The sequence below is a fragment of the Pocillopora damicornis genome, chromosome 6 (assembly GCF_964200805.1).
Source record: "Pocillopora damicornis chromosome 6, jaPocDami1.2, whole genome shotgun sequence".
NCBI classification, from domain to species: domain Eukaryota; kingdom Metazoa; phylum Cnidaria; class Anthozoa; order Scleractinia; family Pocilloporidae; genus Pocillopora; species Pocillopora damicornis.
The window spans coordinates 455,001-469,702 of record NC_142675.1 but is presented as its reverse complement, the minus strand read 5'-3'; the positions used below and the strand labels follow the sequence as shown (position 1 = coordinate 469,702).

The window sequence follows — 14,702 nt, the reverse complement described above, 5'->3', positions numbered from 1 at the left end:
TTCAAGATGATTAAGAACTTAATCAAACTTATGTTTGCGCGGCCTCACTGTGACAAGTGAGTCACTGCAAACTTATCAACCAGAGCGCAAACACGATACAAAGTTGAAAGAAAGCCATTCAAACGAAGAATTTGTGAGAAAAGGAATGACACCTTCAGACGTCTTAATTGCAAAAGCTAGGGAAAAATTTAAGAGTGAATTTCATAAACTATTGGTCTCTTTACTCGCTAAAAATGTTAAAACAAAAAAAATCACGGTTTTATGCTATTGCTTTTAGATAATACCCGGAGGTGTTTGCTAGACAAACAGGATACTCACGAAATGAAAATTCCTATTTTATTACCGCTCGTGTTGTGAAGTGACTATACAGTCAGCAATTATTTTCCATTTTATGAGTTAGATTGCCGTATGCAATACCGTGATTTACACGTATCAAGACCGTCTGATCGAAAATTTCTGTCGCTGAGAGAAGAAAATATGCACTTTCGTTTCTTTTTCGCCCTCTTTTCATACAGAAAATCTTACACCAGCCTCAATCGAACCACCTTCGATGTCCTCATATTTTGAGTTTTTTGTAAGAAGCGGGGAAATCAAGTTTCTAATTATTAAAGTTTGTGATCGAAAACACGAACTTCTTGTAACGGTCTAGTTTACTAATAAAGATTCTGTGAACAACGAATATTTTTAAAAACACATAGACAGATGTTGTGATTTTTCCCAAAAAGCGCTGGGACTTCCTTCGCTTGAAATCTAAACACAAATTATTTACAACAAACCAGACGACATATGTTCACATTTTATTTCATATTCACTCTTTCAACGTTCGACTGGAAAGCTTCTAGATGTATCTACAGAAGTTTCATTCAATTATCTTATTTTTACATAATACTCTTGATAGAGTACTGGTAATCATACATATTACTGAAATGGGGTTTTATTTCCAGAGCACTTTTGTTTGGGACTCAAATAACTGGAAAGTTAAACAGCAATTTTCTTTCCATCAAGGTAAAGAAGATAAATTTATTTTTAAAACATTAATTAACCCTGTTTGCCACAAAACTTTGAATTTTTGTTTAGGATTGTAAACAACACAGATTCTTTGTTACCTCCTCTCTTTTAATTTTTTCATGAATGTATGTACAACTTGTTCTTACAAATAGAAATTAATTTTGTTTACCTTTTTTTTTTTTGTAGCCCCCATACTAGATGTAGACTGGCAAAACAACACAAGTTTTGCATCTTGTTCAACCGATAAAATCATTCATGCCTGTAAAATAGGAGTTGAAAAACCTGTCAAATCATTTCAAGGACGCACTGTGAGTTTGCGTGCGCTTGTAGTTTTTGTGCCATTTGATTATTGTTCTTGTGCTTTTTTATGATTGTTTTAGTAGAAAAGGACCCAGTATTGGGTCTACATAGGGCAACTTGATCAAAGAGATGCACATCTAACATATACATGTATGCCATACTCATTTGCCATTGTCCATTATTGATTTTTTAACAGAGTGAAGTGAATACAATTAGATGAGATCCATCAGGGTCTTTCCTAGCATCATGTTCAGATGATCTATCAGCTAAGGTAAGTGATTAAACTCTGTCAAAGCTTTCTAAGCTCAAGATTTAACCAGACCCTTGGGACTGACTAATTCCTACCTACAATATCACCCCTGAATCATACATTTCATCATGAAGGTCTCAAGAATACAAGAAAACATGATATCTGAAGGAGGTCTTGATTGTTCAACAAATTCTCTTTGCCAGCACCTTTGTGCATGTATGGAGAACAGTATGGAGAATATGCATACTGATATTTGGGTTTAAATGGATCAAACCTCTTATTTGTTTAGATATGGAGCACCAAACAAGATACCTGGTTGTTTGATCTCCAAGGTCATAAAAAAGAAATATATACAGTAACATGGAGTCCAACAGGACCAACAACAGTGTTTCCTAATGCACCTCTTCTCTTTGCAAGGTATGCTGTATGAAAGTTTAATGTAACCTTTTTTTTTCTTATTCTTTTACAATTTGTAAGATTGTGTGTTATTATTGTTGTTATTAACCCTTCAACTTCTGGAAGTGTTTAATGTGTAGCTTCTCCCTCCTTATAACATCAATACACAATCCAACAAAGACATAATAAGAATTCTCCAACTTATCAGGTAGAAACTGTTGTCTTGATCGAACACCAAATTCTCATAACTACTTTGCAAAGAAATTTGTAGAAGCTAGAGGGGAGAATTCACAAGCAGTGTCAGGTTGTTCAAAGATGAGTTAGGATAACCCAGGGTTAATGAGGAATTTGATTTCAGATCTGAAAGCTTAAAAAAAAAAATTCAGTAGAATTCTTTTTGTATACAATTTGACAACTGGGTGCTCCATGAATAATAGAGAAAACTATCTAGTAAAAGGCTTTTGAATAAAGGAGTAAAGAAACCTGGATTAAGATTTAACCCTGGGTTAACACTAATTAGCTTTCAAACAGCTGGGCCTAGATCTTGGAAGTTGAAGGGTTTGGTGACCAGTTCACAACATATCAGATTAAAAGATCCAGACATTAAACAACCAAGGCTTGTGTATCTCTTAAAACGGTTTTGGTCATAAGCTTGTTAAGGTAAAAAGTACAATGGGGATTGGGGATGGATTAAGATCCTAGGTGGCTTGTGCCCCTTCCACCCTCTACATCCACCCCTTGTTTGTGGCAGAGAAATAATTTATGATAATCACCCCTTGATAATTCCTTATAGTAACTGTACAATGAGAAAAAATCACCTAGTGATATGGAATCTTTCTCATCATGAGAATACCAATCATGATTTGATAATTTATGATGTAAAACAGTTTTACATAGAGATTTGTTTAGGCTGTCATTTACCTTTTGGCTTTACAATAACAAACTTCTCATGTAACTGTGGTTAAACCGTGATGTTTTTATTGTGTTTTAGTGCTTCATACGACACAACAGTCAAACTATGGGAGCTGGAGCGTGGCTCCTGTGTTCTTTCTCTCTCCAAACATCAAGAAGCAGTGCACTCTTTGTCATTTAGTCCTGATGGCAGATACATTGCATCAGGGTCTTTTGACAGGGCACTGAATGTCTGGTCAACACAGGTGGGGAATATATTCACTCTTTTTCCGATAATGAAATATTGTTTTTTTTTTTACCCTTTAACTCCAGTTGGTGATCAATAATCGACTTTTCCTCACAGTTCCAGGGCATCTTAAGCAAATGGGTGATGTTAACCCTTTAACTCTCAGATCAAATTTGTAATTCTCCTTACTGTCAACCATACAATTCCTATAATGTTAGTTCAGAGAATTTAGTATTGGATCAACTAATTATCCCAAATTCACATTTCTCTCTATTCTCATCACTTATCTGGTTGATCTTGTATTGATATGGTAAGGAGAAATTCTGTCTTGGTCACTCATGAAATTAAAGGGTTAACAGAAGAACGTATAGGTAAGAGGGTGCAACCTTGATCTAATTCCAGTTTATCGAAGAAATTAACAGCTGTAAGAAAAAGAAGTAACGATGAACTGAGACCCAAGACTCCCTAGAAAAGTGAATATGAGCGAATTAATCTCGCGCGTGCAAACGAGGAGACACGCAAACGGGTGATGGGAAGGGACAAGGACGCACCTTAAACACGCCAGGAAAGTGTTCATTTCACAAACCAGGCTTTTTTTTATTCCCGTCTGGAAATCGAACCTGAATGTCAGCCAGTCGCAGATGAGTAGCATGTGTTTATTGATACATTATTTTCATTTTTCTTTAGACTGGCACGCTAGTTCATAGTTACCATGGTAATGGGGGTGTATTTGAAGTACAGTGGAGTCCAAGAGGAGATAAAGTAGCTGCGTGCTTTTCAGACAATACGGTGAGTTAGCAGGACAATACGGTGGGATATCCAATGGTACTTAATGGTGACTTATCAAATTTAAAACTCTGATTATTGCATTTTCTAGTGATCAGTTTACTCAGCTCTGTTTATCAGCTCATGTACCTTAGCGATTGAAGCTCAGTTTCAGTCTGTAATCTTGCAATGATTAATGAAGGCAATTGAACTAGGTAGCAGTGCAATTTGGTGTGAGTTCAAATGCACCATATATTTCAAATCGAATGAGAGCGCGGCGTGAGTTCCATTTGAATTCGCAAGTATGATTTCAGACTAAAATTGCACAAAACGAAGTTCAGTTACGTCACACAATGGCTTCTTTGTCTTTCTTTAACCTGAAATTTAGTTGGTAACTTTAGACAAATCTTCAAATGTGATTGGTTGTTTTGAAGAAAGACAGTGTCATATGTGAACAAATCGCACTGCTGAGTGCCTATCAGATTGCAAGGATTGCGAAATCAGATTGTGATTTCAAAGTGAATATGATAAAAAACAAAATTGGATGCCCACGAAGCGGTATTTCTATAAGACTAATCATGAGTTGGTTTGGATTGGCAGTTTTCTTTCAATAAATTTAATGATTTTCTTCTATTTTCCTAACAGCTGTGCGTTTTAGACGTCCGGAATCTCTGATGTTTTTAAACCTCATCCTATGTACAAATGTTCCTGGAGAACTTCAAAAGTAACTTTCCATCACTCAGTCCACCACAGAGAAGTCGAACGCAAGAGAACTCGCAACTGTCAGCTAGTTGTGATAAATTGAAAATCCATGAAATACGTCAATTTACAGAACCAATGGACCAAAAAACCAATTTTGATTTTCACTATCGAAGTATCGCTACTGTTTGCTTGATGTTGACTGAGAAAATTCGATTTTTTTAAATTTATTTTCAAGGGATGATACGTATTTATATTTTTGAGTGCTGGCCCCAGCAGAGGACGTATACCCGAAGAGTTTTCGGCTGTTTTTCCAAAAGAAAAATAGCAAGAGGGTTCGGAAAGAAGTCGGTAACATATCGATATCGTGTGACATTGTAATGACCGACAACTTTTCCTACATTAATTTTAGTCGACTTTAACAATGAATATTTCAACCTCTGTCATTTTCATCGTTGTGGAAAGTTTTCTTTAGTTCTGCGCAAGAACGCGTATTTATTAATTCTGATGATAATCTGTTTTAATATTTGTTGCCTTAATACTTAAATCGCTTCAAACTTCACTTTAACTACTACCAGTTCTCATTGTGGCTCATTACGCGAAAGTGAAAAATTTCTTCCACGTTGTTTGGACCACTGAAGAGAAAAGCTTTTGGTGTCCAATCATTACCTCGACTGTTATGTAGTAAACATTTGTGTTTTTATCGTGTATCATATCACCAGACATATTCTCTTCCGATGTAATTATGTTGAAGAAATTCTATCAATAGGCTGTACTTTTAAATTACAAATATCAACATTAAATTTTAAAGTGCATAACTAAGTAATATCTAAGTATGTCGAGTAAAAGAGATTTGTTTACAACTCTTTGATTCCAGTTGCACTGAATTAGCCGAATACTAATATACCTATCGGAAAATGAGTAACGAGAATTAACGCAGAATTTTACACGATAACGATAGAACTGCATGTGGAGATATTTCGTCCCATGATTCAATTGGCGATAGAGAGCGGTAACCACCAGTGAAAAGCGCGGGAAAACATAAGACTGGTGGTCAGACCGATGCGCGTTGGCTCGCGCGGGGAAACAGCTTTGTAAGCTGCCTAAATGGTTTAAAACAGAACCCAGCGGATCAAATCAAACAGTTCTTCATCCCGGTAAATGCACCCGTAATTTCGTTTGTCTCACGATGTTGTCGCTTTCGTTGTCATAACAAAGACTTCCCTACGCATTACTTTCAACTGACTTTCAAAACAAACTTTATTTGCAAAGCGAACGACAGGGTCGTCACCATGCTCTGTACTCTCATCAAGCACGTTACAAGAAGCTAATCAAAAGATTAGTAGTAGATCCTCAGTGGACCATTGGCGTAAGGTTTTGTTCTTGTGCTTTTTGATTAGAGATTTGCTGCCTTGACGTCGGTCGGACGGCTGCCTTCTCAAACTCAACTTCATCTCGACTACGTCAAGTCATTTTAAGTTTCACAAAAGGTAAGATACTAATGATTTTAGATATATGAAATTCATATATTTGCACTGCGGTGAAGAAACGAGTGTAAGTGGAGAGGATCTCTTACATTCGTTTCTTCACCGCAGTGCAAATATATGAATTTCATATATCTAAAATCATTATTCATCACTTGGATGGTATATTTGGACCCAACATATTGTCCAGCTCCCAGTTGGCTTGTTAGCTCAGTTGGTTGAGCGCTGCACCGGTATCGCAGAGGTCATGGGTTCAAATCCCGTACGGGCCTGAACTTTTTTCAGGTCTTATTTTCAACTACTCGTTTCAGTAGTGTTCTTAGCTGCGAGGATCTCTTACATAGGTAAGATACTGTTACACATTTTAAGGATGATTGGCAAACACCCGCACACTTTTTTGTGATTGACTACGGTACTATTTGTTGTTTCTCTGTTTGTGTTTGTTTTACATGTGACGTAACTTTTACCAAGAGACATATTGTCCATGCAACGTTTATGCTCTTTTCTGTTGTAAAGCACGCAGGAAGCGGCTAAAGCACGAAAAAAGCACTTGTTGGGTGCTCTAGCCGCTTCCTAAGTGCTTTACAACAGAAGAGAGCATAGTCAAGGCTTCTCTATTTTTTTATAACAAAGAATTCCCTATGCATTACTTTCAACTTTCAAAACAAACTTTATTTGCAAAGCGAACGACAGTGTCGTCACCATGCTCTGTACTCTCATCAAGCACGTTACAATGAGCTAATCAAAATCCTTGTTAGAATAGTTCAAATAATCTGAGCGGTTGAACAAGAATAGAGCTGTCAAAAATGTCAAACCATCAAAGTTCACAAAACACCAAGGTTCACCATCTGCAATAGTTTGCCGACTGAAATAGTTCGGCGGGTCAAATTTAACTCTTTTGCCTAAAGTTTTTTAGTCTCCAGTAAAGAATCTGAAAGTAAAATGTTCAGTAAAATCCGGCCGAATTGTGGCTCATAAAAACACGAAATTTTTTTACATGACGATTAGAAAACAAACTGCTGAAGGCGTGTGTTTTATGATGAACAACAGCCGAATTTACCGGAACATGAAGATTGCTCAGGATGACGGCGCCGTAAAACTCGGCGGCTGTGTCTGATGTAGCCTTCCATTCAACGCATCGGAAAGGATATCACAGAAAGCGGCTTAGCTGTTCACTCGAAGCGCGGTCAATGTAACTTCTGAGGTTTGCTTCAGATGGCGAGACAGCTTTAGCTTAGCTTTATCCTTTTTACTCTGATAGAACACGCTCTTTAAACCAATGACAGCGCGCGTTATATTTGAACTTCATTTAAAAATGTTTATTTGTCTCTAACATCTAGCTTAAATTTACAATGAAAATAGCTCTTCGGACTTATTTGTTCTTGGCAATGCATTTTATAACTGTTTCGTCCGTGATTTTGTGCTACTATTTCCAAGTAAAAACAAGTAACAGAGCTTGAGTTTAAAAAATTCCTTTCAATAAATTTCGTATGGGAGGACATCCTTTACAAGCCCATCTTCCAAAGAAAATATGTGGTATTATGCAGTATTCTTGACCGCAAACAGAGATATATCAGACTAGAACATCCTACTCGATATATAGTGTAAAATAACCAACTTGATCGCAGATAACAATCAGCACTGTTTTGATATTGCATTTAACCTAATTGTGTGACTCTTACGCATGATTGTAAATGGTGCATGAGTTTAGCTAATCAAAAATTTAAAAGTATTGCATTTAACTTAATTTTTTTTGCGAAAATATGCGTGTTCCCTTAAGGGACGTCTACCAAAAAACGACTTTAACTATCGGCGTTACCTAAATAAGTCAATGTAATGCAATGTAAGCTGACAAAAGTATTCACTAAAATAGGATCGATTTACTCTCAGTAGTGTTTAAGGCATAGAGACTAACGGGAACGAGAAATCTGTAATACAAATAATTCATATCTAACGTATTAAAACATGGTAAAGACCCCGGCCCCGATCGATGGGAGACAAACAGGCGTGGCTTGGTACTTGAACCCAGGACCTTTGGCTCACGATTTAAGCGCTTCCACAACATGGCAATGCTGAAGCTACACGCCGTTTAAAAGTTCCAAAACTGAATTTTGCCTCCTCCCTTGATGGCTAAAATTTCGGCCTTAAGCCAGACATTGTTAATTCGATTATAGAAGTGGGTTAATAAGTCTCAATCAGAATATTGATTAGCCTACACGGGTCCAACTCAGCATAGGTCTAATGAAAACGGGAGTGAAGCACAGATGTGGAAACAAACTGAAGACATGCCATTTTAACATTATCTGACTCGACATCGACGACTTGAACGTTGGTTTCCGTGCCGCCAAACTTTACTTCCAACCTTAATGTTCGGTCACATCCCTTAGCACTATTAGGACTGGAAATTGAAATTTCGACGTTTTCACTTACTACTCCGGGATCGGAGATAAAGTCAGCGTCATCTTCGTCTGTGCTATAAAACTCGAAAGAAAATGCAGTCGAATCCGGCTCTAGGGGACAAAAATCGTATGTTCTTTTCTCGTCAATGTCTATTCGTTCCCCTTTCTTGGCTAGAGTTTCAAAAATGTCACGACAGTACACTTTCTCTCGACTAACTAATCGTTTCTCGAGCGGATGTTTTTCAGGATCGAACTCAATACAAATTTTTAACCCATATGTCTTACCCATGACCCTGGCTCGAAGTAAACTCGGTTCTTGGGCAAACTCTACAGCACCACGAATAATGGCGAGTTGGGGATCTGGTGGTATAAGAATGCGTTTGTCAGGAAAGCAGCGGGAAATTTCCTTCCTCAAAAACTGAGCTTCAGAAAAACCACCGACGAGAAAAATTGTCTTCACATCTTGGAGACTTGGCTTAGCGAGCAACATTTTCATCTGCTCCGCAATTTTGGTCACAATTGGACGATGCAGGTTGCCAAGCATTCCCATAGTTATGTTCAAATAGTCGCTGCTAACACTCACACTTTTGGGACAAAATCGCCGAATTCGCCCATTGATAGCATCATCTTCTCCAATGTCGTGATAACAAGACTTTATAAAGTTTAAAGGGAGAGCGATACTAATTTCATCGTTGTCCACTTCCTCTTCTGCCCTCTTCTGTTCCTCAAAGCGGTTCATTATGACTTGCCAGTCATTCGGGAAGTGTTCTTTAAATCTTCTCATAAAGTTGTCTCCAAATGCTTTTATCATCAGGTGCTCAAATTCTTGGTCTACATGAATGCCACCGAAGGTACCGCCAGAGGGACAGTGTTTTTCCATAATATGTCCGTCATCAGCATTAACTTCGTGAACGGTGATATCTAAAGTTCCTCCTGTGGAGCAAAATTGAATTAATTTGTCACTAGTTAATTAGCGTGCTGACATTTCCTTTCTCCCAGTTTTGATATTTTGTGGAATTACGCGACAAGCGCGGTGATGTGGTTTCTCGTGTGTTTTGAATCTGATTTTATTTACTCTCTTATTTAAAATATCCTCATACTATACTTGAACGTTCTAGCCTTTGTTCTGCGTAGGTTGTGAAAAGCACGTTGGCCATGATCTTTACAAGTTTTTTTTCCTTAGTATTGAAGGAGTTAGAACCCACCTCCATTATCCACCACCATGTATGGAACTTTTTCCATGTCCAAAGTGTCCTTCACCAGCTCTTTCCCCTTTTGCCCCTTAAACATATCGAAAGGCAACTTTCTACAATAGTACGAAGCGGCTTCAGGTTCAAGAGCAAGGATGAGTTGGTCAGGATCCTCCGGGCCTGCAATCCCAGCCTTGAAAGAAACAAACGGGTTAGAAACTTTTGAAAGAGGTGAATCTCCCTTCTTCTACTTTATGTGCTACGATTTAGATAAATCTATAGTTTATTAGCTGGATAAGTACAGTTAATTGATATATTTTATTTTTTTGCAGACAGTTTTCCCCTTTGAATCATAGGGTACATTGCAAAAAGGCTTCATCTATATTTCGAGCATCAATTTTAAAGCTAATTTACTGGTAATGCTGCAAAAACAAGAATGGAAGGTGTCAGTTACCTCATAGGCAGCTTTTCTCATGAATTCCTTGGCAGAAATTCGCCATATTGCTGGAATTGTTATCACCCATTGAATCTGTTCAGGCTTATACATAACCTCTGTGTTTGGATTGTCCTTTTCTGACCGCAGATGCCGTTCGTTAACGACATCTGTCGCAGTTTTCTTCAGGTATTCAAGGCACTTTGCAAACACATCTAAAGCAGGCCACTTCTTCCCATTCCTGGCTTCTACCTCTGTACTCTCATTTAGGTCCTAATTAGATTTAATCGCAACAAAAGTTCATGAACAACTCTCACCCTAAAGGCCTGTTTACATGGAGGTGGGGGACCCCAGGTAGGTGAGGTAACCCGCCTAGCCGTGGTCGAAAAATAAAACGCGTTTACATGCAATCTTACAACGCCGGGGTGCTGGGGTGAGGTTTCTTAAGGTTGTTGTTGCGCTTGCAATTAAGGAGTTTGAGCAGAGGCGTCCCAAGCTCACATCTCGAAAAAGACGAAAGATTAATTCTCGGACACATACGTACTCACGAAAGTGTCACATGTTGTGTTACGCGGTGTTTGGTTTCGCGAGTAACCGTTGACTTAACAAGTTATACGGAATAGTTTGGGAAACCAAATATGGTTGATTTACAACGCTAAATATTCCGAAATGTGAACATTTTACACTCCTTGTGTGTCCGTTGCGGTTTCTGGTGATATTCTGCCATGATACGGCTAGGAAATGTGCAAAGTTTTAAAACATACATGTTTCGCTTTTGAGCTTTTTGCCATGAATGCGACCCCGGCTAGGCGGGTTACCCCACCTTGACACGTTTACATGGCAAATTGTCATCCCGGCTGACAGGGTTACCCTACCTGGCAGACCGGGCAACCCGCCTGGGCGGGTCACCCCACCTATCATGTAAACGTGATCAAAATAAAATAAGAAATTATATGGACAGGCGGGTTACCTCCCCTACCTGGGGTTCCCCACTTCCATGTAAACAGGCCCTAACTTTTGGTAATTTAAATTCCTTCCGCTGAAAGATCGAATTTTCTATTATATTTTCACCTAGATAGGGAAGGATAGAGGAATGGTAGCCAAAGCAAAACATTTCTATTCAGTGAATTATCTCCAAGTCCTAACAAAAACTTCCTTTCTGAAGAGATGCAAAGAAAATTTAGGGCAAAAAGGTTGGGAAAAATAGGAAGCAGGGGAGCGAGCTTTCTTGCATGGATCTTATGCTTTTGAAAAATGTTGGAAATTTTTCAACGCAACCACCAAGATGACTAAAGATGTTGTAAACCTATTAGATGTATGCTAGAATTTATCATAATTCATTAAGAATTATTGCGGAACATTCAGGGTGTTACTACACTCAAACAATAGAACCTGCGGAACCCTTTATATTTTTTGGAAAAGAATAGGAATGAAATTAAATAAAAACTAAAAAGACCTTAACACTGTTTGAAAGTCCGTTTTCGGGTGTAAAGAATATGACTTCAAAAGAAAAATATGTTTTAATTGTCCTTGACGTCTAACTTAAACTGTGGTGGCATTCAACGTTCAAGGGTATGTAATGTTATAAGGAGCAATCAGCAGTCACCTACCCTGCGAGTCAATAGCTGAACCATAATATGAAAGCTCTAACGGTTTGGGTACCGTAATATCCGAGTAACGCCTCATCCGAAGGCTCTCAGCAAACCTTCAAGCTGGAATTGGAGGCCCTTAATTCCGTTTCATTGTACATGACGCTGGAATGAGGAACTCGAGCGTAGAGTAACATTGCCTGTGATACATTGTTATCGCGAAACTTATTGGCAAATTTAGTATTGTCAACTGAATTACCCTGTTAGTCTTTCCCATCTGCGGAGCACCACAGTTTCTTTGGAAACTTACCCCCTTTATTATTGTCATATTGTTTTCTGTTTGTATTGTGTTTAGAAGTTACTGATTACCTGCGGGTGTTTTTACGTTTCATTTGTTGTATCGTGTATTTGTGGTTGATGTTTGTACCGTCGCGTGATGTCACGTAAATATGTCGAGTAAATGATGAATCCAATTACACGTGACTTCGGTAACATGTCTGTAGAATTTCGGAGAGACTCGCGAATTCACAGCGTTTTGCTTCCAGTGGATTTGTTTGGTTGGCGTTACAGACTGAGAGGTGTCTTGGAAGCAGATGAACTAAAATCGAGCTAAATTTCCCTATATCAGCTCAAGAAATTCACGTGATGCAAAAGAACAACCACTTGAGCGGGGTAAATTTATCCTTATTCAAATCTAGTCCAGATCTTTTAAAGGTTGTGAGCGCGAATGGTTATTTACATGCAAATCCTTATATTTCACCAGGAGCCCGTTGCACGGCGCAACATGAACATATTCCATATTCACAGAGGCTCACTGTGTGAGCTTGAGTGTCCTGTGGTTGGACGTCAAAGTAGATAAAAATATATATATATTTATCTTTTAAGGTTATCTTTAAAACCCAAAAACGAAATTTCCAACAACTTTAAGGTATTTTTAGCTTTTAGTTCATTGCATTATTTTTTCCTTTTTTTAAACGAAACACTAGTGGTTCCCGACTCAGGAACCACTAGTGTTTCGGAGGTTCCACGGTCTGATGATCCATAGTTTGGTAACACCCGAACATTCGTGTAAAAAAAAAGTCGAAGGATGTTGGCCAAAAATATGAGAAGAGTTTTAATCGACTGAACTCGTTAATCAGGCGCCTGAGTTATATGTGGTACAGTGATAGTGTTAAATGATAAAATTACAATTATAGTTAATCTATAATATCGTAAGGGTTTTCCGTATTGGTGTTAGAAGGAAAAGGAATGGAAATATTATATTATTCTAAGTCATTTAAAGTAAATTATAAAAAGGGCAAGTTGATTACTTCTTACGCCTTCTTGGTGGTCTTATCTTAAAGGTTGAGTCTAATCACGTTCTTCTTGTGAGTTTGGCCACGTTCACCTAGTGAGTTTAATCACGTTTTCTTCGTTGTGATCGTGAAGTTGACATGGAACTCGTGATAGGCCGTGTTCTTAAATAAGTTAATTTGTTAGTCCAGGAAGAGTAAATCTCCCTGGTAATAGGTCGCGTTCGACACCTTCGTGTTCCCAGAGGTAATTTAAGGGTAAACAGGTGATGTCCCTCATGTTTTCGCAACAAGAAGCAATTTGGGGGCGGTACTTGTGAGCGCCCTTCTTCTTTAAATCTTGTGACCAAGATGTTGTTATGTAACAATCTTTAAAGGTGATTTGCTCTTAAAAATACACTTTCAGGTATAAATAATACTCTACACCAAGGTTATTTGTAATTTTTATATTGACGATCTCGTTTCTGTTCTGGCCGATCTCAACCGTAAAGATATGAAAATTAGAAAAGAAATTGATTTTGTAATTGCGTAGACAACCCTAAGTGCTTAGTCAGTATGTGGGAACTATAATACGTAGTCAAGCGTGATTCGCTAGTTGAGATGGTACGATGACGACACAAGAAGATTGACGACTTAGAAATGTCATGCGCAGTGACACCTTTATAATCGGAGACTCTAGTTTTCCTTGATAGATTGAAGCTAGTCCCTACTGTAACAACTTGAGGAGAGAAGCAAATAAAGAAGGTTCAACCAGTCCACAAACGAGTGTTAGAGAAAACAATTCTAACAATAGTTTACTTGCTGCGTTTCTCGTTCAAGTTGGACTCATGTCACAGTGAAGCGTGTAAATTTTGTCAGTTTCAAATTTTCGCTTTTGGTTTCCAAGGTGGTCAGCTATCAAAATAAAAAATCGCAAGTTTTAGTACTCAAAGAAGATTTTGGTCATTTCGAACCGGAGAAAAAAAGCGGTCTTCAAAGTTCCTCATTCGCACAGTGAAAATTCCGCAAAATCTTCATCTTTCAGAGGTAGTAACTTGGTATTTCACTGTACATCGATTGTTATTTTGCATGATTTCACATGCGAATTAAAGAGACTTTCAGGCACTCATAATGATATATTCTCTTTCTGGTCGAAGCTGGAGCTCGCTAGGAACGTTGATCATCATTTATGTTGACATATCCTATTCTGAATTGAGCAGTAACAGTTTTTGGCCGATGGAACGAAAAAGCTGCAATGCCAGCATCGAACAAAGAACCATCCTGTGACTCCTCCTAAACGTTAAGTTAGCATAAGCCTGCACAAAATTTTGCTATAATAGCATAAGGAATAATTGCGTAGACACAACTTGCCACTACTGCTTCTTAATGAGTACGGTGACACCGCTGTCTTTAAAAAAAAATGTTGTATTGTTTCAATCGCTTTAAGTGATAACCATAACAAGTATGGAGTTTCTGGGTTGGTTTACTATATCGTTGCGCAGTGTTTTGCATCACTGACTAAAAGAAACAGAATTATAAGGTTCCTACAAGAACATTTGAAACGCACCGACGAACTTCAGTCGCTGGTTTGGTAAGCATACCCTATTTAACCCGAAACCTTGGCTTGAATCAGTTAAAGTTACGAAAAGCAGATTGCAATTGTGTCAGACAACTTTACACTGCTAGTTTCGATTACTCACGGATGGCCTGAAAACCATTAATAACAAATGTTGACACGTAAGCAATTAATGCAGAAAGGGAAATTACGAACCGGTTCAGA

General features: G+C 38.1%; 3 protein-coding genes across 4 annotated transcripts in view; 2 read left to right on the top strand and 1 right to left on the bottom strand.

Moving 5' to 3' along the window:
* The first annotated feature begins 725 nt into the window (after positions 1 to 725).
* LOC149043318 (F-box-like/WD repeat-containing protein TBL1X) lies at positions 726 to 5,419 on the top strand. Its single transcript, XM_089209433.1, has 7 exons — positions 726 to 1,005; positions 1,195 to 1,316; positions 1,505 to 1,579; positions 1,848 to 1,975; positions 2,946 to 3,111; positions 3,780 to 3,881; positions 4,503 to 5,419. Exons 1-3 carry the CDS (start codon positions 843 to 845, stop codon positions 1,526 to 1,528), a joined length of 309 nt encoding a protein of 102 aa, XP_089065559.1. The 5' UTR covers positions 726 to 842; the 3' UTR covers positions 1,529 to 1,579; positions 1,848 to 1,975; positions 2,946 to 3,111; positions 3,780 to 3,881; positions 4,503 to 5,419.
* On the top strand, positions 1,563 to 4,532 carry LOC149043319 (F-box-like/WD repeat-containing protein TBL1X). The gene is made up of 4 exons (XM_089210016.1): positions 1,563 to 1,579; positions 2,946 to 3,111; positions 3,780 to 3,881; positions 4,503 to 4,532. Exons 1-4 carry the CDS (start codon positions 1,563 to 1,565, stop codon positions 4,530 to 4,532), a joined length of 315 nt encoding a protein of 104 aa, XP_089066142.1.
* A 1,918-nt stretch (positions 5,420 to 7,337) lies between the features above and the next one.
* Positions 7,338 to 14,702, bottom strand: part of LOC113686346 (heat shock 70 kDa protein 12A) — a 7,900-nt gene continuing 535 nt past the window's right edge. For both annotated transcript variants that reach the window (XM_027203956.2, XM_089209432.1), the window contains exons 3-5: positions 10,084 to 10,335; positions 9,645 to 9,822; positions 7,338 to 9,372 (exon numbers count right to left, since the gene is read on the bottom strand). In XM_027203956.2, the coding sequence (XP_027059757.2) occupies positions 8,279 to 9,372; positions 9,645 to 9,822; positions 10,084 to 10,335 (1,524 nt within the window). In that variant the 3' untranslated portion in view covers positions 7,338 to 8,278. The remainder of the gene's footprint in view (positions 9,373 to 9,644; positions 9,823 to 10,083; positions 10,336 to 14,702) is intronic.